Source organism: Caenorhabditis briggsae (genome assembly GCF_000004555.2).
Source record: "Caenorhabditis briggsae complete genome, chrIV, whole genome shotgun sequence".
NCBI classification, from domain to species: Eukaryota; Metazoa; Nematoda; class Chromadorea; order Rhabditida; family Rhabditidae; genus Caenorhabditis; species Caenorhabditis briggsae.
In genome coordinates this window covers 11,961,857-11,988,055 of record NC_013487.2, presented here as the reverse complement: position 1 = coordinate 11,988,055, position 26,199 = coordinate 11,961,857, and the positions used below count along the sequence as shown (strand labels likewise).

General features: G+C 37.8%; 3 protein-coding genes across 3 annotated transcripts; all 3 read left to right on the top strand.

The window, feature by feature from the left end:
* Positions 1 to 4,797: 4,797 nt before the first annotated feature.
* On the top strand, positions 4,798 to 20,629 carry Cbr-unc-43 (the record flags this gene model as incomplete). The annotated part of the gene is made up of 14 exons (XM_002634348.1): positions 4,798 to 4,856; positions 5,848 to 6,057; positions 6,102 to 6,167; positions 6,503 to 6,575; positions 6,655 to 6,933; positions 6,984 to 7,106; positions 7,154 to 7,237; positions 8,534 to 8,686; positions 11,024 to 11,066; positions 15,632 to 15,736; positions 18,962 to 19,037; positions 19,126 to 19,217; positions 19,311 to 19,419; positions 20,500 to 20,629. The coding sequence occupies 14 exons, from the start codon at positions 4,798 to 4,800 to the stop codon at positions 20,627 to 20,629; spliced, it is 1,602 nt and encodes a 533-aa protein (XP_002634394.1).
* CBG04392 lies at positions 12,541 to 12,973 on the top strand (the record flags this gene model as incomplete). The annotated part of the gene is made up of 2 exons (XM_002634349.1): positions 12,541 to 12,823; positions 12,918 to 12,973. 2 exons carry the CDS (start codon positions 12,541 to 12,543, stop codon positions 12,971 to 12,973), a joined length of 339 nt encoding a protein of 112 aa, XP_002634395.1.
* Positions 20,630 to 22,901: 2,272 nt separating the features above from the next.
* Positions 22,902 to 26,022, top strand: CBG04390 (the record flags this gene model as incomplete). Its single annotated transcript, XM_045235982.1, has 8 exons — positions 22,902 to 22,988; positions 23,033 to 23,591; positions 23,636 to 24,014; positions 24,232 to 24,429; positions 24,476 to 25,085; positions 25,141 to 25,284; positions 25,340 to 25,495; positions 25,798 to 26,022. 8 exons carry the CDS (start codon positions 22,902 to 22,904, stop codon positions 26,020 to 26,022), a joined length of 2,358 nt encoding a protein of 785 aa, XP_045092663.1.
* Between the last annotated feature and the right edge of the window lie 177 nt (positions 26,023 to 26,199).

Genomic DNA, 26,199 nt, shown 5'->3' with positions numbered 1-26,199 from the left:
CAGTTGATTTCTGTGCTGCATTTTGCATTGAAAATCGATGCGAGGCCCGTGATATATTTATTTCAAATTTAAGAAGCCAAATACAGCCTAGAAATCAACTGAAAATTAACTTTTGACCTGATTTTCTCAGAACCGCCGTTTCGCAAAAACAAAAAACACATTCAGAATCAGAATTTTATGGGCTTTCTAATGACTTTCTAAAATAGGTCATGAACTGTAACTTGGAATCATGCTCAGATAGTTCCCTAGTTAGGCTTAAGCTAAAAACTCATAGGCTAAAAACCCTTAGGCTTAGGCTAAAAATGCATAGGCTAGAAACGCATAGGATTAAAACGCATAGGCTTATAATTCTTAGACTTAGGCTTAGGCCAAAACTTCTTAAGCCTAGGATTAGGCTGAAAACGCATAGGCTTAAAACGCTTAGGCCGATAACGCTCAGACTGAATGTGCTTAGGCTTAGGCTTAAGCTAAACGCTCAGGAGTAGGACAAAAACTCGTAGGCTAATAACTCGAAAATCTTGAAAACAATTGGTTATCATTTTCGGACCAAAATGTTATTCAATAATATTTAAAAAAAGCTCAACTCATAGAATATTTTAAAAGCGGTCAAGCCAGAATGTTCAAGGGCCCATGGATAGAAACCCCATTCCTGGAATCAAAGATCCAAATTTTAAAATAGATTTCTAGAATATTTTAGAACTTAAAATTTGGAATTTTCTACAGTAATCCCCAAAGACCATAACTCTCACAGTTTGAACCGCGAAAACTGTGTTCACTCCTTCTTTCATCTAAAAATCAAATATTAGTATTTTGTTCCTGTCTACCTTAAGCCTCTCAGCCGCCATTCTCTCTCTTCCCCCACTCACAAAACCTCTCGGTGTTTGATGATTCGACTTTTGTAAGGCCACGACTTGCGCTCTCTCTTTCTGAGCACATTTCAATTTCCTTGACATATCTTGAAGATTCTAAATCTTCCAGGATCAAGTTTAAACCTTTTCTATTTTGAACTTTGTAATAATCGAAGGGTCATGAGTCTCATTACATCTGTTCTCTTCTTCGTCGTAATAATGTTAATTGGGTGCTTTGGCAGTTAAACTCTCTCCTGCTCTTAACTTCCTCCTCCTCTTCTTCTTCTTCTTTTTTCTCTCCATATACTGATCTAAGCCTTCAACATTTTCCTCCTTTTTGTCGGCCTATTTATCCATTTTGCCCCCGTATATACTGCTCTCCAACACAAAAACTCTCGCGCGTTTTGTTTTTCTCTTCGTTTCCTCTCTCTTTTTCATCCACTTCCTTCTTATTCTTCTTTTTCTTCTTCTCCTTCTATCTTTTCGTTCATTAACACTGCTCCTCCGGCTCCCCCGGGTGCCTTCAGTATCCATCGCGCACTCACTTCGAACAAGAAGAAAAAGAAGAAGAAGAAGACCTTTCCTCTTTTCTCCCGTTTTTCTGTTACTCCAGTGGGTCCTCTCCTTCGTTATCGATTTCGGCTTCTTCTTCTTTTTCTTCTTCTTCTTCGTGTCATCTCATCAACATCATCTTCATCTTCTGAAGACGTTGAAAACAGACAGTGGAGAGCACATACACACACGAACGGCTGATTGATGATGATGGTGAAGTCAGTAGATGAGTCCGCGCTCTTGGAAAGGTGCATTTGATGAACGACCCACCGGATGTGGACCGGAGATTGGGAAAACGGGGCGAATGGGAAATAGAAAATGGAGCAGAAGACGTGATGAATTAGTGTGTATAGAATCTTGAGACGTTTTCGAGTGTGGGCTGGGCCTATTCTCTCAGTCGGCAGGATTTAGAGGGGCCTACCTTCCCATAGTTTTCTTCATAAATTGTAAAAAATCTAATTTTTCGTGTTTTGGCAGGTCTCATCCATTTTTCTTTCCTGTTTTTCCACTCATTCGACAATTCTCTAATAGAAGCTCACCCTTGGGAGCTAAATTATCTCGGTTCCTGGGAGAGATATCAAAAATCTGTCAACTAATAAAATTTTGGTGATATTGTGATAAACATTTTATCTTTTGACTACTTTTTGATACCTTACACGGATACCGAGAAATACGGGCCCAAAGTTTGGATGACTATCTATTAGAGTGTTAACGGTATTAAACTGACTTTTTTCAGAAACATTTTTCCGACTTTTAAAATCACAAAAAAGATCAACATTAGACGAATTTCCTCGTTTTTCAAAGATTAAGCTACAAACAATCATAATCGAATTTCCTCAATATTTCATAGCTAGTTCTCCGTCATCCACACCCTCAATTCGTCATGCTTCTTCTTCCTAATACTTTTTCTGTTTCCATCACAATTCATTTTGCTAAAAGGTGTGATAAGACTACTCTCGATGATTTAAAACTCTTCTTCTTTCTCCCCATTTTAGTATAGAAAAGTGCGGATTTGTTTCTCTAATCCTCTCCCCCGGATCTTCTTCTTTTTCTTCCCCCACCTTTCCCAAATGATTTGATCATATCCGAATCTTCCTTTTTATGAATTCTTCATATTCTTTTTTTCTCTTTCCTATTCCTTTCCTCCACTTTTGCTTGTCACATTCAGTTGTGACTCATAGTCAAAGTCATCATCGTAATCGTATTCTTAAAAGTAATTGATTGAAAAATTCGCTGACAATGACAGAATTTGTATCCTCCCCGTTTGTAATTTGATGTCTTGTCTTCTAGAAGAATCGAGATGTCGTGACATCTTCTAAAACAGAATCACCTATTCTTTGTGAATATCAAATTGGGGTGGAAAATGAAAAAACGGGGAGAAACTGGTGAAGGGAAAGAAGGAAAAAAAGAAGAAGGAGTGAGAGGAGAGCAAAAGGGGAAGAATGAGGACTCATTCATTCACTATTCTCATATAGAATCATCATGATCCCCGCTAGTATTATATCGACTTCAGAAGGTATGTGTTTCTAGTTAAGTTTTAGGCATAGAGATCGATAAAGTTGACAGATAGTTATGCGGCCTAGGAATCTCAAAACTTGGAAAACTCTTCTCCTTGATAACCTCCCATCTTGACCATCTCCTTCATTATTCACCTATTGTTTTTATTTTCCTTCCCGTCACTTTTCGCCTGCCAAAAACTCTCCAGTTGTCTCAAGGACACACACTACTAAAAAGGTTCAAAAGAACAAGTAAATCCTCCTCTCGAGAGATTCGGAAACGCAGACATATCGAAAGAAGAACTTTCAAAACTCTGCGTCTCTCAGCTTCTTCCCTTATCAATCACGAAGGTCTAAAACCCCTTTACTTTTCTCCCCCATCATTTATCACTTTCCTTTACTTTCTCTGCATCTCTAGCCCTCTCCTCAATCTTCACACTCTTTCGGTCTCCTCTGCTCTTTCCCCTCTTTCTCGAAACGGCGCTCCGAAATTTCGATTCATTCATATATTATAATATCACTCTCTACACTCTTTTCCCCCTTCACTCTCCTTCTATCTTCATGCTCTCTAGTTGTCTAGCACTTTCTCATATTTCTCTACTATCTCTTCTCTCGACGACTCCTGTGCCTCTCCAGCTTTTGCTCTGAAGCTCGCCGCTATTTCCATCGCATTTTTATCCCCCTTTACTTCTTCTTCCATCTTCTTCAGTAGGAAAAGAAGAGAAGAAGACCGAAAGCAACGGCGTGCGTATGTGTGAGCCCATACATACACCATGCACGGAGAAAAAAAAAAAGGAGGGGACGAGGAGCGTCTACCACCACCAACACCATCACCAAGAGGGCCTTCTTCCGCAACACAATTCATCGTGGAGCCTTCGTTTTTCCTTTTTTTTTGGGGAAAGAATATTCTGGAAACAAAAAAATATGCCGAAGGACAAGCTCTAATCAATCAAGAGCACTTTTTCTTCATCTTTTTTTCTTTCTCTTTTTTTCGCGGTAAAAAATATTGACCATCAGTTTCCCCTGACTTTTGACTGTTTTTTATCTTCTCCTCCTTCTTCTTATTTTTCATCATCCCTTGTTTACTACACCACCTTGTTCTTGCCACGTGCTTCCTTGAGCAATTAGACCCAGGTGATTTATCTCTGATCTTCCCCTCCTGAATCGAGCTTTCCCCCTTCTACTTGGCGCCGTCGCTACAACATGCTTCATTTTGTCGCCTTCTTCTCGATTTTTTTTCATTTTTTCCTCTTTTTTCTACGTCTTCTTCTTCGTCTCCTCCTCATCCTTCGCATGTAAATGAACTCATGCATACGATATCACCATCGTCCTCAACGCTCCGCCCCCTTTTTCCAAGGCTTCATTTGGAAGGAAGCAAAAAAAACGACACATATAACTGACTTTTTGTTCTCTCTAATGCTATTCTTCTTCATAAAAAATTTAATCTTCTCTAAAAATTTATAAAATTTAATTTTTCAGTTGGCCCCAAAAACCACACACCGCGTTCAGAAATTTCGAAGCGCAAGTGGGCATCCGAGGAATGTTATATAGGTGAGTCGTCCTTTTTTTTTCATTTCGTCCTTTTTTCAATATTTTTCCCACCCACACTCGTCCCAATTCCTTTTTTCAATACATCATCACACAATCATTTTGCCCCATTCCAAAACATGCATCCCAACTATACGCTTTTCCTGTATTCTTCAGGTGAGAAGCGTCAACGGGCATCGACAAACCAGAACCAAATCAACCTTCTCACCCAACTACAACAACAAGAAGGTCCGAATCTCCCTCAACAACACCTTCGTCCTCCACTCCCACCTCTACCACCACCAACAGCAGCGGTAACAGCAGGATCCGGCAGTGCTCAGCTATATTCGGAGCACTATCTACAGCAGTTAGCCATGATGAACGCGTGCACCAAGTTCAGCGACAACTACGATGTGAAGGAAGAGCTTGGAAAGTGAGTTATTTCCTTTCCTTCACTTCTGACTAATATATAATAGTAGTCGTTATGTTATATACACACAATTCGTTTCGATCTCATCTGTATGTGTTTTCGCTCCTCGTTGTTTTTGGCTCTTGCCGTTTTCAGCATCTCGATAGAGTGAGCGAGAGCCAAATGCTCCTCGTCTCTTTATCTCCCAATTAATCTCTCTTTTATTCTTTTTCTCTGTCTCACTCTCCCAATTTCCAGTGATGTCTCTTTATCTCACTCTACACACCGCCCGTTATATATGTGATTAGAAATTGAGCTGGACATGAGAGGGAGAAGCGAGAGAGGGTGGGGTAGTGATAGGAAAGGAGAGACGCAGAGAAAGAGCAGCTGGTATCCAAGGGAAACAACTGAACTAGTACAACTAGAGTATTTACACCTTTTTGGCATGTTGATCGGATTGGAGAACCAAAAAAGGGGGATGAGTTTATGAAGGATAGAAAAATCAAAATTACTGTAAACCCTGTAATAGAAGAGCCCTTAACTTTGAGCCAATTTTTCTTGGTTCCTGTCAAATATACAAAAAGTTGTTAACTAAAAAATTGTTTATCATAATATCGCCAATATTTTATTAGTTAACAACTTGTCGATATCTTTCACGGTTACCGAGAAAAATTGGCTCAAAGTTGTGAATTAAGTTGTGCTTCTATTAGAGCATTAATCTCGATTCCTGTCGAAGATATTAAAATTTGTCAACTGTTAAAATGTTGCTGATATTATGATAAACATTTTGATATCTTTTACAGGCAATGAGATATACTGGCTCAAACATGAAAGTGGGGGGGGGGGGGTGGTGCCTTTCTATTACAGGTTTTACGGTAATGTTACATTTTTTAGATTCTTGCCTTTAAAAAACCTAAAAATTCTAAAAATCTGAAAATCTGAAACTGAAAATCTGACAATCCAAAAAAATCCAAGAAGCTACAGAACCTTCAACTCGCAAATTCCAAAATTTCAGAGGCGCCTTCTCCGTGGTTCGTCGCTGCGTTCACAAAACAACCGGACTTGAGTTCGCTGCAAAAATCATCAACACCAAGAAATTGTCGGCCCGTGATTTCCAGAAACTCGAGCGAGAAGCCAGAATATGCAGGAAGCTTCAGCATCCGAATATCGTCAGACTACACGACAGTATTCAAGAAGAGTCGTTCCATTATCTGGTTTTTGATCTGTAAGCTCAAATTCTGAATATTTTAAAAAAAGATAATTTTTCAGTGTCACCGGAGGAGAATTGTTCGAAGACATTGTCGCTCGAGAATTCTATTCAGAAGCAGATGCCAGGTACGAGAGTAGAGATTTGAATATTTTTGTATTCAACACAGGTCTCCAAAAGACTTGGTCAGAAATCGCGCCCCAGCGAACAGAAGATTTCCGACCACGCCTTCTGAAACCCTGTTATTCAATCGAAAAAATGTTTTCGAAACATTAAAAAATTGTAGTTGCTGTATAATGCAAATATTAGACGGTGTAAACTATTGTCATCAGCGCGGAATTGTCCATAGAGACATGAAGGTGAAAATGAAATGAACATGAATTTTGAAGTGTAGAATTTATCTAATTTTGTTATTTTTGAAAACTAACTGTGTCCAATGTCCATTTGCTGTTTTTATTTTCAGTCATTGCATACAACAAATACTCGAATCGATTGCATACTGCCATTCTAACGGTGTGGTTCACAGAGATTTGAAGGTTTGTCCCTTGCAGTTGTTGCTCTTTTCTATGTCTTTCACATACAAACTTTAAGAAAACTAATCCTTCAAATTTTCAGCCAGAAAACTTACTCCTTGCCTCCAAAGCAAAAGGTGCCGCCGTGAAATTAGCCGATTTCGGACTGGCCATTGAAGTGAACGACAGTGAAGCATGGCACGGATTCGCTGGAACTCCAGGATACTTGTCTCCAGAAGTACTCAAGAAGGATCCATACTCAAAGCCAGTTGATATCTGGGCGTGCGGAGTCATCCTATACATTCTTCTCGTCGGATACCCACCATTCTGGGATGAGGATCAACACCGTTTGTACGCCCAAATCAAGGCCGGAGCCTACGATGTGAGTTGTAAAAATTTAAAAAAAATCATCTGAAAATTCTAATTTTCCAGTACCCAAGTCCGGAATGGGATACTGTAACCCCAGAGGCTAAGAGCCTTATCGACAGCATGCTGACTGTCAACCCAAAGAAGCGTATCACTGCTGATCAGGCCCTCAAGGTCCCATGGATCTGCGTATGCCTCCTACTCTAGAAAAATGTTCAGAATTCTAAAAATTCCAGAATCGTGAACGTGTTGCTTCTGCGATCCACAGACAGGATACTGTCGACTGCTTGAAGAAATTCAATGCTCGACGGAAGTTGAAGGTACGTTTTGCTTTGCAGACACAGCTTCTGATCCTTGACTCTCATTTCTCTCAAATCTTTAAATCTCTTGAAAACTCTCAATCTCTTTTTTCTTTTCTTGAAATCTTAATTTTTTCCAAAGTTATGTAGGTGCGCGAACGAGAAATATTTGGTTCTTCGATTTTTTCTAACTGCATATTTATATGTATTAGTAGTTATTGTTATTATTTTTTTTGGCTAATTTTGATGGCATTTTGGAATCTCATTTTTTTTAAATATTCGTTTTCGGCTTCATGAGTAATAATCTTTTTTATATTTTTTTGGTTCTAATTTTGAAATTTATGCTGCATGCTAAATGAAACCATAATGTTGTTACTGACACGAAAATAGGTTTGTAATATTTTGAATTTTTTGGTACTGACAAAATGAAAATGGAGGAAGGGGATCTGAAAAAAATGGAGAGTTGAACAAACTTTCAAACAGAATTCTGAAAGTTTCTAAAAGTTGAAGTTAAGGCTTCCATTTCGGCCGATCGAAAATCGGCGACCGCCGACCGCATCGACCGGATTTGCGCATTCTGAAAAAAGCTTAGGTCACGAAGTTGTATATTTTTATTAAATCTTTCAAATAAATATCTTCAATTGAGCCTAGATTTATTTTTCATATTTTCCGAGAATCTCCCATTCCATGTCAGATTTCCTTCTAACCCATTTTCACTGATATTCGACCAAACATTCATTCAAAACCATAGCGTGTCGTGCCAGCAAACATAACCGTTCAACATTTGCGCTTTCTGTTAGATTCCTAGAGCTACAGTACTAGACGGCCATCCATTTAGTTTCCTTTTTCTCTTCCCAATTCTCTTTCTCTCTTGTTCATTTTTAAAATTTCCAATCAATAGAAGACTGATAATCGTAATTTGATAATAATTATAAGTGTGAATGAGAAGAAACTGCGCTGCAACGCATGCATGCCTGTATTTTTCTGTGTCGTTTTTTGTCTTGTGCTCTCTCTCTCTCTCTCTTCTTCCTTCTTCTTCTCCATCTTTTCTTCTTCCCTATTTTTAGACCTATTCTTTTCTACCTTCCGATCCTTTACCTTCTTTTGCACTTCTTTGTGTCGTGTGCTCTCTCTATTCTTCTCTGTCCTTTCTCCTTGTTTTTTGAAGTGTTTTTGAGTCTTCCTCCGAGAAAAAAACTGTAAGAAACTAAACTTTTTGGAAAAGCATAATGCAAAATATCCTAAATTTCAAAAAGTCAAATCTTGTGCTCTTCTTCTCCTTCTTCTTCTCTCTACTCGTTTTTTTCTACATATTAGGCGGCAATATCGGCTGTCAAAATGGTGACCCGTATGTCGGGGGTGTTACGAACCTCCGACTCGACAGGATCAGTTGCATCGAACGGATCGACGACGCATGACACGTCACAAATCGCCGGAACGTCATCACAGCCGACCAGTCCCGCCGCTGAGGTATACCCATGTTCCCCCGCCCCCATGAATCCCTTGTCCCACTTCCTGAAATGAGTATTTATTCCCATTCCAAATGCAAATCACCCTATTGTTTTGAAGTGTGATACACAAAACCCGGAACCCACACATGAAATCACAGAATTACACAACACAAATTTTCCCTATTTTCTTTGAAAAAAACACACAGAAACAGTGATGTTAAAGCTTCTAAAGAAGAACTGGGTTGAAAAAGGCGAGGATACCGTAAAACCTGTAATAGGGCCCTCTAACTTTGAGCCAATTTATCTCGGTTACTGTCAAAGGTATAAAAAAGTTGTCAACTAATGAAATTTTTGTGATATTATGTTAAACATTTTATCAGTTGACAAATTTTTTATATCTTTTATAGGAAATGAGATATATGTGCTCAAAGTTGATGCTTCGAGTGGCGCTCTGTTACAGTGATCAAAACATGTTCCCCCGCACATTTTCAATTCAAATCTTCTTTTTACTAACACATCCAAAAACTCACAACTCGGAAAAAAACAAAACTAACCAATTTTCTCACCCAACACACACTCCCTAACCCCCTCTTTTCTCTTCTCAAACACCCCTTAACCAACCTGTGTCCAGAACTAAAAAAATCCAAAAATTCACCCAAAACTTTTTTTGCGGTTCCATATATAGTCCCTATGTGTTGTTGTTTCTTGAAGTGGCATTTCAATTTTTATATTCTAGAGAAATTCCAGAAAAAAAGACAAGAAAAAAAAAGAACTACATGGAAACCCCCGAATATGAATTTTACCGATCTTTTTTCATTTGTTTCTTGTTTTTTTGGTGATATCTTTTTTATTTATTTTTTGAGAATGGTCTGTCTTTTTCAATTTTCCCTCGCTTGACGATTTTTAAGTTCTGTTGAGTTCCAAACATTTAGAAGCTTTTAAAAACTTTTTGGAGTCATCGATTTTGTCATTTTGAATTTTGGGATTCTAGGTCCAGGTTCGATATTTTTAAATTTTGAGATTCCTAGGTTGTTACATTAGTGAAATCCTGAGATTTAGAAGTTTTACAAATTCTGAATTTCTATATTCTAAAAACCTAGGAAAACCTAGGAACTTACCGTATTCCCTCTGGTAGAAGTTCACCCAAATGGTCAACTTTGAGCTCAAGTATCTTGATTTCTGTGAAAGATATCAACAATTTGTAAACTGATAAAATTTTGATGATAATATGATTAACAATTTATCAGTTGACAGATGTTTGATAACTTTTATAGGAACCGAGATACATGAGCTCAAACTAAAAAGATAGGGTGGCTCAAAGTTGAGGGTTTCGGTGAGCTTCTATTAAGGGAAATACGGTATTTAAGATTCTAGAGTTAAAAAAAGGCAAAAATAAACCAAAAAGTTGAACAAAAAGAGACCATTTCCTCATTTTTTTCTTTTCCCTTCAAAATCCTTTTCCTCTTCTTCTAGTCCTTTATTTTATGTCATGTTCTCTTACCAACCCTGTCCTATATTCCCTTTTTGTCCTTTGATTTTGCATGATTTTTTTTGCAAAAAAATTCACCCCACCAATTTCATCAGAAATCAACGAAAAAAACCAAACCGAATCCCCCAACCGATCAGTCTCTGTAGTGTGTGCTGTGTGTCCAGTTGTCCGTGATTATGACTCTTCTGTGGCGCTTGCGAAATTCATGTCAACAAAACGATGGATATTATAATTAGCTATAATTAAGCTTAATTAATTTTTTTCAAAAAAAGAATCCCTTATTTTTTAGCCGTCTCTCTATATATTATTATCATTCCATTATCCTCCTCTTCTCTCTATCAATTTGTTCAACTCTTTCCCAATTTTCTTTTCCATTTGATTTCATTTTTTCATTTTCTTTCCAAATCTAACCTATCCCTAAGTTGATATTGTGATCCCATCACTTATCTTCAAAAGCAAATATCTCTTCAAAAATGAGAAAAGTTCGGTAAAAATCATCCGGATCGATCATCCAAGTCTCCGTGTTTCTTTTTTCTTTTCAGTGTTTTTTTTCATTGATCTAACCGCGCTTCCTCATTTTTTAATTACATATAATTTTTTATATATTTTCACTTCAAATATTAATATAACTATAATTAATAACCACCGCTGAAAGCAGCCTATCACACATCACCTAAAACAAAAAAAATCAGTTTTTGCCGCTTTATCCAAACCAACTTTTTAATTTTCATTCAATTGTTTATTTTGTATTAAAAACATTCCTTTTAGTTACCTTTTTGCGGGAAAAGGCACCTCACCACCTATATAATAATTATGGGATAAACGAACTTTCCGGAAATTTCAAGATTCTATTTTTTATATTTTCAGGGAGCAATTCTCACGACGATGATCGCCACGCGCAACCTATCAAGTAAGTTCTCCTGTGAAAATTTTAAAGAAGTTTTGGTATAGTGTGATTTGATTTTCTTTTGAGTTGATGAATGTTAGAGAGTGTTATATTCTTTTGGTTTTTGTGTAATTTTGTTGAGTTTTTTGAAAAAAAAAAATCAAGACCAAGATCTAGGTAGGTGGAGTAACAACTTTTGGGTCCCACCATGAAAAATGTTAAAACTACCGTGACTTTGCCAATTTTGCTTCAAATCCCATAACACCAATATTGTTTTATTTGGCTGAAAAAGAGCTTCAAAATGAGTATAGTCATGACCAACTTTGGAAAATTTTTGAGGTTTTGACCCCTATGCGCCTTCAAAGTCAAATTTTTAATTCAAAAGAACGTAGTCGTGTTTATACTCATTTCAACGCTCCTAATCTCACAAACGTGATTTTTCTAAAAATTTTGAGTTTATGTCCAAATTAGCTTTAATACGGTAGTTTACGGAAAATTTGGACTTTGTAATTTGAAGGATGACTAATTGCTTAGATGCTTACAATTAAGGATGCTTCTATTGGGAAGGCGAGAGAGAAATTAACTGACGTTCCAATAGAGCGCCTTGGGAATGACGCAAATCCGCTCTGTTGCCAACATTCTCGATTTTTGATGTTTGGGATTACTGTAGTTTCTACGATCACCGAGTCCTTCAGGCACAAAAAATAGAACATCTCAAGTTGTAAATAGAAAAAAAATGCCTCTCGCTCTCTCACTCATCTTTTATTTACGCATTTTTGCTCCATCTCTTATCCGAACAGATTTTAGTTTATAATCTGGATTCCGGGTCAATACATATATGGGAGAATGTCTGAAGATATGTAACTACGGTGCTTCTTTTGCTTCTCTCATTCTTCTTCGGTTCAATTCGTGTCTCTTTTTGTTTGGGGTCTCACCTGGAAGACAAGTAGATTCCTAAAATCAATCATAACAAGATTAGAAGAAATGGAAGAGAGGGAGGAAAAAATGAGAGGAGAAAGTGTGGATATCTATATGATGGACTCTTCTTGGGCTCTAATCCTTTCGAACCAATTGGCTTCCTCCTCCTTCATCACTCTCAATCATTTTTCTTCATTCCCTCTGCTCTCGTCGCAAATACTCTAGCTCTCTCTGGCTCGAGGAGCCGATCCACAAATCTTTACACAAAAATCATTTCCATCTTTCCCTTGTTTTCTATCATCAAGCCCATCCTTCTTCTGGACACTGCCGAGGAGAGGGCACAACACAACACAAAACAACACGAAATTTATTGATGTGATCAGTTTTTTCGCCGGGAAGCCATTGTGTCTATATCTCTATTCCTCTCGTTCTCTTATTACCATTTTATGGAGGACAACACATACCAACGAAAACTATATATTTGCACACCTTTTCGCTTTCCTTCTCTCTTCTTTTCTGATTCCCCACGTCTTCTTCCTATCCTTCGTCTTCTTGTTCAACGTCATCAAATACTATCAGAATGAGCCATAACTATGAATCCGCCACCACGTCTTCTCACACTTCAAGCACTACTAAAAAGATCGCCAACGCGATTGCCGAACTAGTCAGTCGTCGATCCTCTCCGTCGATTCGTCGAAAAACCGAAGCCGACGTTTTGAATAACTCTGCACGTGGACGAAAGGTGTCGGCTCCTGGAAATCTGCAGCACGCTCTAGTGCCGTGCATCGATGTAGTTGTGGCGACGGGTGCACTTGCCAGCTCATCGGTTGAGAATATTTCAGCATCGACGAGCAGAGATTCAGGTAAGGTCAGATTCCGAAGAGGGGTGTAGGATTATAGGATTAGATTGCTTTCTATTAGAAACAGAAAAATAATTTGATAAATAACATTTTGAAGGACCAACAGCAAATTTTGTAGTTCTTATTGAGTTGGCATTTTTAAGAATGGATTAGGGTAGATGGAAAATGAATCTGTCGACGTCGTTTCTCTGATTCATCAGCATTTTGAGGCTTTAAACGATTTTGAGTGGCCTTCTACATTTTAGATTGTTTTCGGTATACACAAACAATGTGTTTTCAAAAACATTTTGAAGACATATTTTTCCTCTGGAATCGTCTATTTCATTCGTGTTTTCTCTAGAATTACAGTACTCAGTACCCATACTTCCCTTTTCTCTCTATAATCCGAACACCAGCTCCGCCATACCATTCTCTATGACCTCATTGATGACTAATCACCGATTGTCGCATTATTTGATCATTAAAACGTTTGGTCATAATCAAATTTCTTCAAAGTAGGTCTCATGCCCTTTCTTATCTTTCCTGTGTCCCTTTCTTCTATCGTTTTGTGTTAGCATATACAGCGGAAACGACTGATTCGTCATCCCCTCTCCCCGATGAAAGGTCATTCAAAGTTTTTCTTCGTCTGAAGAAGAAGAAAGGAAATTTAGAAATGCATTGAGACTTCCCATTTCTCTATTCATAGTCTTCTTCTTCTCAAAAAAAGAAGAATCAAAAGAAAATGGAGGAAATGAAGAAAAATAGTGTCTAACGGAGCGAAGAGACGGTAGTCAAGGAGATCAAGAAAGCATATTTGGGCCGAGAGAGGGGCTCACCTTGAAATGCATACATTATTATGAGTGTCTCTATAGGCTCTGTGTTTCCTCTGCCACACCTTCTACTTTTTTCTTCTTCTTCCAAACAGTGGAGTGCCTCTCTAACATGATACTTCAGAGACTAGAGAGATGGAGGGAAAAATACGAGGGCTTTGCCTTTCTTTTCTCCTCCCCTCCCGGTTAAGGCGATGAACGACCACGGCAACCGCGACGCTTAGCCGCGACGCATTGTCACCCATTCGCGCAGCGAGGCCCTGACTCCCTTATCTTATCAGTTGAGGTGAAGAGTGAGAGACAGAGACGCAGACATACTGAAAGAGGCGGGCAGTGGCGAATTTCCATTTTTCTAATGTTTTTTGCTTGAACACCTTTCTTCTTCGTTCCCTCAATACCGCCATCATGGACGGTTTGCTGGCCCGTTTAAAATTGGGAAGCAAGAAAAGAAAGAAGGCGTCTTCGGTGAAAAGGAGCCGTCCAGAAAGTGCCCGTCAGGCGCCAAGAGACATTTCTGGATCCCTCTATTCTGACTTGACTGCCTCGTCGTCTACCGTATCCGCCGCGTCGGCTCCAGACTTTATCGCGGAGCTCAAAAAAGAGAAGGCGGAACAGACAAAAGAGAACAACGTGGAGAAGGTCTTAGTACCTGAGGAAAAGAAGGAAACGGATCTTGGTAAGTATGTTTTAGAGAGTGGGGAACAACGATCTAATAGCTTCCTCTCCTCTTTCAGTTTCTAATAGTAAGAGCAAATATTTTCTCTTTCCATGAGTGATGGTTCTCATTTCTTTCTCTCTGTGGATCCTATAGATCTCTCTATATCCTTCTTGCTCCCGCCGGGAAAGAGACTTTTACACTGCTCTATCTCACTCTCTATCTTTCAATTCCACCACATAGAAAACAAATATACACGTTTTAATCCCCGGGAAAATTGCAAAAAGAGGAAGGCACAAGAAATCAGAATGTCTCGATGATCGAACTGATTGAACATGTTGCTAATGCGATTGCCTTTTTACTTGCCATCATATTCTGTATATTCTTTCTGAGAACTCCTTCTTCCTCTTCTTTGAATCCTACCCGAGCTTCTTCTTCTCCAGTTAAAGAAACAACGGGTTAGCATTTTTTTTCTTCTTCTTCCTTTCAAAAAAATCCCTCCCATTGGGATAACACATTAGGGACGGACTGGTGTGTATCTGATTACATTTCGTTTTGTCCTCTTCTTCTTTAAGCCAAAAAATTGTGTGTTTCGACCGAAAAGAGAGGCAAAAACTTTGGGGTGAACCCTGACAAAACACGTTGTCTCCCGATTTGTGTCATCATCTCTTCTCATCAGATATTTCATACATTTTTTACCGAAAAAAGTGTACATACATAGAAACACCACTCTATCTATCCCTTCTCCTTTTCCGATTTGAGAAACTAGAAGAAGAAGACGCCTGATCAATGAATGAACTTCTTACGGTTTAGTGGAAAGTGTAAGTTAATTGGATTAGAAAAGAGAGAGAGAGAGAGTAGTAGACTGCTGCTGCAAACTTGCCCTAGTGGCCTTTGATCCGAAAAAGGACTAGGATAAAGTACACCCATATTATCGGGGTTAGTCTTGGATAATGCGCTCTACTGAGCTCAGCAAATAGGTCGTCATCATTCTCAGATTATCATGTGAATTGAACTTTAAATTGTACTAATCGGTAAGCTGAAAATCTGAAAAATACTGTAAACTCTTTCAGCTCAATTATCTCAAATTCTATAAAAGATAACAAAAACCTGCCAACTAATAAATTGTTTATCATAATATCATCAAAATTTTATCAATTTTCACCTTTTTGATATCTTTTACAAAAATTGAGATACTTGAGATCAAAGTGCAAGTCTATAGTGGACTTCTATTAGGGGAAAATCTTGGTCTTGAAAACAAAACTTCATGAATGAGAGTGCTGAAATCTTTGATTCAGAAGAAAGCGTTGTAACTCTGGATGTTTCTGTCTATTGATATTATTTAAGATTTAGGCCGCAATCTGCTCAACAAGAAAGAGCAAGGACCACCATCGACGATCAAGGAGTCGTCCGAATCATCCCAAACCATCGATGACAACGATTCGGAAAAAGGTAACGAGTGATTATGTTATCTCTCTATTTCTCTCCATTTCTCTAATACTCTCTTCATTCTCTATAATCTCTCTTCCTCTTTCTTCATTTAATATTTTTCTGAAAACCCTAATTTAACTACTAGAAAATCTCATTGAGCAGAAAAAAAAGAAATTCAATTTATTAGCAAATATAGCATTCCTTTCAACCAAAAAAACCAACGAAAAAAAACATTATTCAATTTTCTCTGATAATCAAAAAAGGGTTAGTTTTTTTTTCTCTTTCACTGCATCCATCCTCCGCCCCCACCTGCTTATCCGCAGAGACCAATCAAAGCCCCGCCCCCTCTCTGTGTTCATGTGTCTGTCAGTCCCGATGTCCATGTACTACGATGCTTCGAATGTTTCATCAAGAAATCCCCCTTTAATGATTATCCCCCATCCACCTAAAAAAAATCTCACTCTTGTACCCTATAACACCAAATAAATGTTTCATCGTGTGCGTCGACTTTTTTGCGATTCCGAGGAGTTTAAAATTATGATGTTGCCAGAGTTTTTAAAATCTTGAAAATCCTTTTTTACCTCTAAATAGTGCATCTTTGAAAAGTCAAAAAGTCAAGTGGACAGATGAGAACAAACCTCCAGAAATTTTTCTTGCATTGTTTTCCAGGGAACATTTCTTTCTCTCTCTATTTCTCGCTGTCTCCTCTACTCTCTCACTTTTCTTCTCTCTCTACTTCTCATCTGTCTCATTCACGGATGCACTATTTCTCTCTATTCTTCTGGCAACACACACAGTTTTTTATTACCTCGAATCGTGAAACGTCTCGCACACAACTTATCACTTATTATCTGTTTAATTATGGATATTTGTGGTCTAGAATTAACTAGGCCATGAATTTTCTAAACGAACAGGTAATAAGCGAAGGATAGAGTATAGAGCAAAAGGGAATCAAGCTTATTATTGTGGCTGAAGTAAGAATCCATTGATTGTGAAGCTGTTTTCTGGTATCTGATGATTCGTCTCTTTTTTCAGGCATGATTTTTTTACTGGAAAAATATTTAAAAGGCACGATCGGTTCTCCTCATGTCTATCAATTGGCTGATTCCGCTTTTGCTTATTATTTTTTTTTCTATTCTTCTATACTTCTTCTGATTCAGAAATCACTGCTTCTCTGTCTGTAGAATACTTTGAGAGATGGTTTGGGTGATTGGGTAGCGACGAGTTTAAGATAATATCAATTGGATAGATTGTAATCGCAGGTTCCAGAAGTTATCGTAGTCTGAAGCATCATTTTCTGTTTTTTCGAATAATGAGAACTTGATATACCATAATAGAACGCCACCCCATACTGTCAAGTTTGAGCTAGCTGAATTATCTCAATTTCTACAAAAGATAACAAAGATCTGTCAACTGATAAAATATTTGTCATAGTATCACAATCATTTTGTCAGTTGGCATATTTTTTATATCTCTTATGGAAATGGACTTAATTGAGCTCAATGTGAAAGTATATGGTGGCCTTTTGTTAAAGTGTTTACGGTATATCTGCAGGTTTTTGAAGTTACAGTAGCCTAAAGTATTAGTTTCTCATTTGTCTAATTTAATATTTTATAACCAGAAGTTAGGAGTTTGAAATCAGTAACCTGTAGTCGAAATAAAGTAATCTGTAGTCAAATCCAGTCTTGTCTAATATACCAGATACTTAAATACTGAAAACTATAAGAAGTTTTAAAATATCGTTTTAAGAAAAACCAATTAAAATACCTCACTTCTGAAAATCAATGTCTTTAAGCTATTTGTTCCCTACGAAGACAACCGTAACCCAAACTACAGTAACCCATACTCATCCACTCAAAGTATTGGCCTTCCTATCACTATCTCACTCTATATACGATCTATTTATCTCTCTTTTCCACCCTATCATATCCAAAACAAAAACAAACAGCTATCTCGAATTTCCAAAAAATATTTTCAAAAAACCTGAATCTTTTCTTTGCTGGTGCTCAGGTGGTGGACAGCTGAAACACGAGAACACAGTTGTCCGTGCGGATGGCGCCGTCGTCTCGTCATCCAACTCATCTACAGCCAGCAAGTCGTCTTCAACAAATTTATCAGGTAATAAACCAAAAAAAAATCACACGGCTTGCATCTCTCTCCTAACGAATTTATATTTAATGTTGTGCCAAATGTTGTTATGCTTTTAATTTCTAACACACACTCACGAAAACCAAGCATGGCTTATTTTTTCTTTTTTATTTCAAATTTCCAAAGCTTGCATAGAGCATCGATAAGTGAGCAAAAAAGGGCATCGGAATGAGCACACAATAAACATTGGGGAAAAGAAAAAGAAAACAAAAAAAGAGTACTAGCAGCTATCTGGTTCAGGGATCTCCCTCCCGAATGTTTTCTTGTCATGGGAATCTCTGCGTCTCCTATCTATTAACACAGTATTTTCGGATATTTTAGATTTTAACACGAAGAGAAGAAGAAGAAGAAGAAGAAGACACGTCGTTTTCTTTTTCTGTGTGGCTCATTCCCCCCGTTTCTCTGTGCTCTTCCATCTATCATTCCTTCCCTCCAGCAGCTCGTTCTTCTCCTTCTTTTTCCATCCTCTTCTTCTTCATTTTTTCATCTTCTACTTATCTCTTCTACTTGAAATTATTATTGTGTTCCTTTTCCTTCTTTCTAATTTGCAACAGAAATGAATGGTAAGATAATTTTCCTGGTGTGTCATTATTATTTTGGCATGGATCATTGTAATCATTATAATCACAAGAATACATACACACAACTCACTTTGATTTCGTTTTCTCTGGAATGTTGTGATGTAATGTGCAAGAAAAAACAAACGAGTTTCTAAGATCATAAAAAATTCCTCACTTTTGAAACCAAAATTTCAATAATAACAGTAAACACTTCAATAGGCGGCCACCCTATACTTGCATTTTGAGCATATATATCTCGATTTCTGTGATAGATATCAAAAAGTTGTTAATTTATAAAATATTTGTTATCTTATGGCAAACTTTTTATCAGTTGACCACTTTTTTATATCTTTTACATGAACCGAGATATAGGGCTCAAAGGGACAGTATAATGTAAAGGGCTGCCTTCGGTTAGAGTGTTTACGGTATCTGTTTCACAAAATCAACTCTCTTGGTTTCAAATAAAAATAAACTTTTTCATCAAACTTTAATCAATGAAATCTGAACTATACACTATTTTTATTTTTTCCGTTTTCAGCTCAAAAACAGGATATCGTACGGGTGACTCAAACGCTGCTTGATGCCATCTCATGCAAGGATTTTGATACGTACACGTGAGTTTTTTGAAGGATTAGCTCATCAATAGACTTCTGATTATGTACCCAGTTTTCCTGAAAAGACCTGAATTCAAAAATTTTTCAGAAGATTATGCGACACTTCGATGACATGCTTCGAGCCGGAAGCACTTGGCAATCTTATCGAAGGCATCGAATTCCATCGATTCTACTTTGATGGTGAGCCCTGTTTGGGGTCTTCCCTCTTGCAAATCTGATTTTCAAATCACCAAAAATTGAATTCTTTCGCTCAACACCAACGAATTCTTTCAGGAAACCGAAAGAACCAAGTGCACACCACAATGCTCAATCCGAATGTGCATATCATTGGAGAAGACGCCGCATGTGTTGCCTATGTGAAGTTGACACAATTCCTGGATAGGTTCGTTTTCTTTTTGAGAATTGAAATTTAGACGGCCGAAAAAAGAAAAGTCAGCGCGGAGAAAAACAAACAAACACTCATTTGTAACATGATCTCTACTAGTCTCTCTTTTTGTTACTAGTTTCACTTTGTGTGACGTCTTCTAGAAGGTTCTACATGAAAGGTTCAAGACATTTTCACAAATACCAAAAGATCATGGAAACGGGTTGATCTAGAATTCTGGAGGATAACGAGAATATTAAATGGGTTGCACTTTTTCAGTGACGAATTGGAACGTTTTGGCTAATAGAAAATTCTGTGAATGTGGGTAGAATTATGTACAGATGGCATGCGAAGTTCCAAGTCTCAGTTTCCTACAATCAAAAATTCTTTGAAATTCGAAAGCAAAAAATCTAGTGGCTCCGAATCGAGGATATCTAGGTGGCCGGATTTCAACAAAATTTATGTTATAGGATTATTAGATTTCTAGCAATCTAGGATTCTTATGATCTATGATTCCATGGATCCGAGGCCCTTATATAAAAATGTTTCGGGGAAAAATGGGTGTAATCAGGGGGAGAAACCTAAACTTCCAGGCACGGTTTTGTCAGCCAGTTTTTACACATTTGTATACGGTCATGAGAAAAACTGTAAGGCACATGATTGTGCAATTTAGGGTCCGCCCCTGACTCCGCCCACTTTTCCCGGGATCGTTTTCTTCCGAATTCGAGGGGCTTCATGGATCCTTTGAATTTAGTTTTATTCCTCGTATCTGCGATTTCTAGAATTAGTAATATTTTGGACATACCACCGATCTAACTAGTAGGGGATCTGAAAATCAAGAATTCTGAAAACCTAGAATTCTGCAAATCAAGAATTTAGGTGAATTCCAAAAAAGCGCCAGAGACAGGCCTGCTTGCAAGGCCATGCCAAACGGCCCATGACCGCGGCCGGTCATGGCACAGCTTTGCCTGCTTGTCTCATCCTTTATCTCAAGACACAAAAAAGAGGAAAACAAAAGATTGATCAAAATCTCAGCCACAAACAAACCTGATCTCTTTCTTTCTACTTTTATCTCAATTTCATCTTTCGTTCTTTCAGAAACGGAGAAGCACATACTCGTCAGTCACAAGAATCACGTGTCTGGTCGAAGAAGCAGGGTCGTTGGCTGTGTGTTCATGTGCATCGATCAACACAACCATCAACGAATACGACCGTTTCCGAGTTCTAGACTCTTCTTCGAAAGATATCTTTATATTTTCCAAAACAAAATTCTTGTTCTTCCTGTGTTTTTTCGTCCCGTTTCTCCCTCATCCCATCAATCCATCCCCCAATGAAAACCATCATCATTTAGGCAATATTTTCTTGAGCCATTTCAATTTCAGTTTTGATGACCAAAAAACAATTCCCTCCTCTAGCATTATCTCTATTTTTCTTTTTCTTTTTTCTCGTGTCTTTTCAATAATCTAAAAAAGGCTTAATTTTCCACGACACAGTTATTTGTCTCATCTTCTCAGATATCGTCTTTGGGTGACTTTTTTTTCTCAACATTACATTTTTGTGTTCTCCTGCGCTCTTCCTTGCTCTTTCTTTCCAGAACAAACCCCATTTGAATACCATCGTTTTACTACAATATAGCATTTTTCTTCTTCGTTTTTCTAATCTCAACCCTATTCTTTGAAACGCTTCTTTTTAATTTATTTGTGAAAATCCCCCCGCCCCCATATTACAGTGTATTCACTTCCCCCTTAAAATTCTGAATAGTTTTCCCCCAATTTCCCCATTTTTTTCCATCAAATCAAGGTCCTAACAAAAATCCCCTTCCCAACGCCCACCACAACACACATGTGAATTGTATTTTATAATTTCTTTTTTTTTTTGGAATATTCCATCTGAAATTCCCAATTATCAAGAAAGCATCACAATCGTTTTTGTTTCACTCATTGTTGTCTCTTCTCAAAAAAAAAACAACAACTCAAAATTCTTTTCAGTATACGATTTCTAAACCATTTTCGCTCTTTCTGTGTTTTCAGTTTGTGTGTATACAGATTTTTATTGACGATTATGATAACAATGAATGTATTTTATTTGTGATTTTCTACCACATTTTCTACCACCTTTCAGATTACCCCATTCTTAGCTGTTCCAGGTGGTACCGGCCGAAATTTTATTGATGCTGCCTATTTTGAGTTGAAAATAGCCAACTTTAGATGCCTACAAAATATAATAGATTTTGTTGAACCAGTCAGAAGTTTTTCAGACCTACTAAACAAAAATAATATTTAAGAAAAATATAGCTTCCATTTTGTAGTTGATAACTTTTTTGTAAAAAATCATCAAAGTGAGATATACTGCATGAATCCAAGCAACTGCCGAAACATCCAGAAATAGCAGAGTTCAGTGTCTAACAATTTTCAGTATCATCCAACAAGAACTACGATACTTTTTAGACATTCAAAGTTGGAAAAATTTTGGGGTCTTATGGGTACAAAACAGTCAAAACAGTTGCGTACAAAATAACTGGAAGAATGAATTTTGTCGAATTTCGCTAATATTATTTTTTCTCCGTTTGTACCCCCGAATTGTTGTACCCTCCAAATTACGTGCCGTATTTACTCTAACAGGAGCCCATCCAAACCGTCAACTTCAAGCTCCAGTATCTCGCTTTCGGTAAAAGATATCAAAATTTTCTCAACTAATAAAATATTGGTGATATTATGATAAACAATTCATCAGTTGACAACTTTTAAACATATTTTACTGCAATCGAGATAGTTGAGCTCAAACTTGACGGTTTGGGTGGGCTTCTATTGTAATAGAAGAAATACGGTATCCTCCTTCACTCTACTTTTGATTTCTGATTGTCTTTCTTGTTTATCACATGTACATTTGCATTTTGTTGTTCGATCCTTCCAAATATATGCATCACAGTTTTTTGCTATCAATATCGCATCCCATGATATTTTAACGACCCCATTATTCTTCCAACCCAACTATAAAAGCATCCTGTATTTTTCTAACTGTTTCTCTTCGTTTCATATCCAACATGAACTTCTTCCGTTTCTCCGTCTTCATCCTAACCTTGGCAATGGTTTTGACAATTGGTTCTTCTCAAAAATATCGTAGATCAAAGGCAGCAAGACTTGGAAGCAGTGTAAGATGTTTTAAGGATTTATTGGAACTACAAAATTCATATTTAGTGGGTCCCATTCAAGAAGTAAGTGACGAAGTGAGTCATTGCTGGATGCATCTGATAATTGGTTGTATTCTGAATTTGAATAAACATTTTGTGGCGATAAGTGTTTGTTCTAAAACCAAGCAAAAGTTACAGAGTTAACCTAAATCCTATTAAAAAAGCCAGCCCAACAAACCCGTGAAACTCTGAAATTCAAATTTTTATTCAAAAAATGTTTCTTGGATCCAACTTGAAGCGTTAATTTGTTTATTTCTCGTCAAATAACGCTCCAAGGAGTGGCCGTTTCCGGGAAAGTTAGCCACTAACGATGGCCTATCGCGGATTGAATTTGATTACTCGACAAGCGATTGTTCGTTCGACTTTTCGACATGCCAACCTTCTTACTCGGAATAATGTAGGCTGGACATTTAGGCTCGGACCTCTATTTTGTTTGTTTAGATTTCACTAATTTGCCACGATCGTGGATTCTTCTTCGGAAAGCGTCGTGAGCCGAAATGCGATCTGAAGAACCAGTCGATAGTTCAGGAAGATGGTGGACGGAAAGCCGCGTGGCTGGGAGATGGACCACTTCATCATGGCTGGTTTGACGGAACACTCACAACATATACAGCAATCAGAAGAGGTCCAACTGTTGGTGGAAAAGAAATGTTAGGGACGAGAGTCATGAAAGATGGAAAACTGGAATGGAAGTGGATTACTTATGATCAGGCGATTGAAATGTCCGATCATGTTTCTCAGGCGATTCGGAAGTTGGGGATTGAAACAGGAGAAGAATCAAAGATCGGAATTTACTCCAAAAATCGGCCGGAGGTAAACTCTTTCTTTTCAGTGGAAGCTAGTTTTCTATTTCAGTGGGTTATCTCCGATATGTCTCTCCATAACTTCTCAAACGTCTCCGTCCCTCTCTACGATACAATCACCAACGACGACATGCACTACATCACAAATCTCTGTGAGCTCAAAATGATGTTTGTGGATCTAGAGGAAAAGACGAAACGTATGTTTTTTTAACTATCCGTTCTACTGTATCCCGTTATTCAGAACTTATCCGTGACAAATCCTATCTTTCCACTCTCAAATACATCGTTCAATACGACAAAGTCTCCCCGGAAACCAAAGAATTGGCTCGTGAGAATGACTTCCAAATATGGAGTTTCGAAGAGTTTATGGAGATGGGAAAACGAGAAAAACCCCGTCAACATGTTCCGCCAACACCAGAAACTCTTGCCACAATCTCCTTCACTTCTGGAACAACTGGAAGACCAAAAGGTGTCATGTTGACTCATCTGAATCTGTGCTCCGCTACAATGTCGTGTGACGAATTTGATCAGAAGGAAGGAGGAGATGGATACCTCTCGTATCTTCCGTTGGCCCATATTTATGAACGATTATGTACACTGGCCAACTTTTCTATTGGATCGTAAGATTTTTTAAAAATTAATTCGATATTTCAAAACTCGAAATGTACCGAACTTTTTTCAATTTTGCGAATATCCGCCGAAATTTTCCGAATTTTTAAAAACAAAATTTTTCCGGTTTTTTCAATTTTTGGAATATCCGAATCCAGAAAATTTTTCGATATGTCAAAAATCGGAATTTCGAAATTTTTCATATTTTTAAATATTCCAAATTTTCAGAAAAATTGGATTCTTCCGCGGTGATCCCACTCTTCTCATGGAAGATATTCAGGCTCTGGCTCCAAGATCCGTCGCCACAGTTCCACGTGTCATTGACAAGATTCACAAGGGAGTCATGAAACAAGTAGTGGATAAGCCAGTGAAGAGAATGATTCTGAAAGCTGCGCTCACTTATAAGTTGCATCATTATAAGATGACGTGAGTTTCAGGGATTCAGGAGCCCTTCGTATCTTGATGATTTCAGCGGAAAAGCTACTCGTGGAACTTGGGTCGACAAGTACATCCTTAATAAGATCCAGATGCTTCTCGGTCCCAACATTCGTCAGATCATCATCGGAGCTGCTAAATCGGATGCATCCTCTTTGGAATTCATGCGTGGTGCATTTGGAATCGAAGTTCTAGAAGGATACGGTCAAACGGAAACATCGGGTCCCACCACGATTCAACTCGTTGGAGACACCCGTGTCGCCTGTGTGGGTCCACCAATGGCGTGTTGTCTCATCAAACTTGTTGATGTTCCTGATCTCGGATACTTTGTGAATCAGAATGGAGGAGAGATTCTCGTTAAGGGATACAACGTCACTTCTGGATACTACAAGAATCCAGATGCCACGAAATCGGCTTTCACTGAGGATGGATACATGAAAACTGGAGATATCGGACGGTTCACACCAGAAGGAAGTCTTCAGATTATTGATCGTCGAAAGAACGTCTTCAAACTTCCACAAGGCAAATTCGTGGCACCGGATCTCATAGAGACCCTTTATACTTCTTCAAGATTTGTGCAACAGATTTATGTTCATGGTGATCTTCAGAAGCCGTGGCTGGTAGCTGTGGTGGTTCCAGATCCAGATGTAAGGGTTCTCAGAAAGACTATAAAACTAATTTCTGCTAATTTTTGAATTCCAGCATCTTGCCGGATACGCCAAACTGAAGCACGGAATTAAAGGAAAAACGTATGAGGAGTTGTGCAATACTCCAGTGCTCGCTGAAGACTGCCTCCGTCATTTTGTTCAATTGACAGAAGGACACAAGCGACCGAGATATGAAGGGGTGAGAAATTTTGAGATTGCTGAAAATCTGAAATTTCTAAAAAATAATGTTCCAGGTCTACGCCGTCCATCTGACACCAATTGCATTCACAGCTCAAAATGGACTGACGACTCCAACATTGAAGAATAAACGGAACGCGTTGTCTCAATTCTTCAAAACGGATATTGAGAACATGTATAAGAAGATTGAAGCCACTGAACTCACTGAACTTGCTCAATAAATTTGCATCTCAATGAATTTGAATCTTGAAATTTTCAAGCCATAAGACTTCAAAATCTTAGAACTTCAGAATCTCAGAATCTCAGAATATCAGAATGCCAAAATTTATGAATTTCCGAATTTCAAAACTTCAAAATTTCGAAATTCCAGAACCATAGAATTTGAGAATCTTGGAACCTCAAAAACTCAAAATTTCGAAATTTCTGATTTCTATAATTTAAGAACCTGAGAATCTAAGAAGTCCAAAATCTCAGAATCTCAGAATTTCAAAGTTTCAGAATCTCACAATTTCAGGATTTTAGAATTTACAATTCTCAGAATCTCAAAATTTCTGAATCTCAGAATCTCAAATTCTCAAGTTTTCAAAATCTCAAAACTTCAAAAGCTTTAAAATTCAGAATCTCAGAATCTTCAAATTTAATAAATTCGGAATCTCCAGAATTTCAGATTTTCATAATCGTAGAAACTCTGAACGTCGAAATCTCAAAGTTCCAAATTTCAAAATATCAAAGTACCTAAATTTCATAATCTCAAAACATCAGAATTTCAGAATCTCAGAATCTCAATTTCTCAAATTTTCAAAATCTCAAAATTTCAGAATCTTAGAATCTCTGAATTTCAGAATTTCAAAATCACAAAAATCCAAATTCTCAGAATTGTTTAATTGGAATATGAATCTACTGTTCATTTACTGTT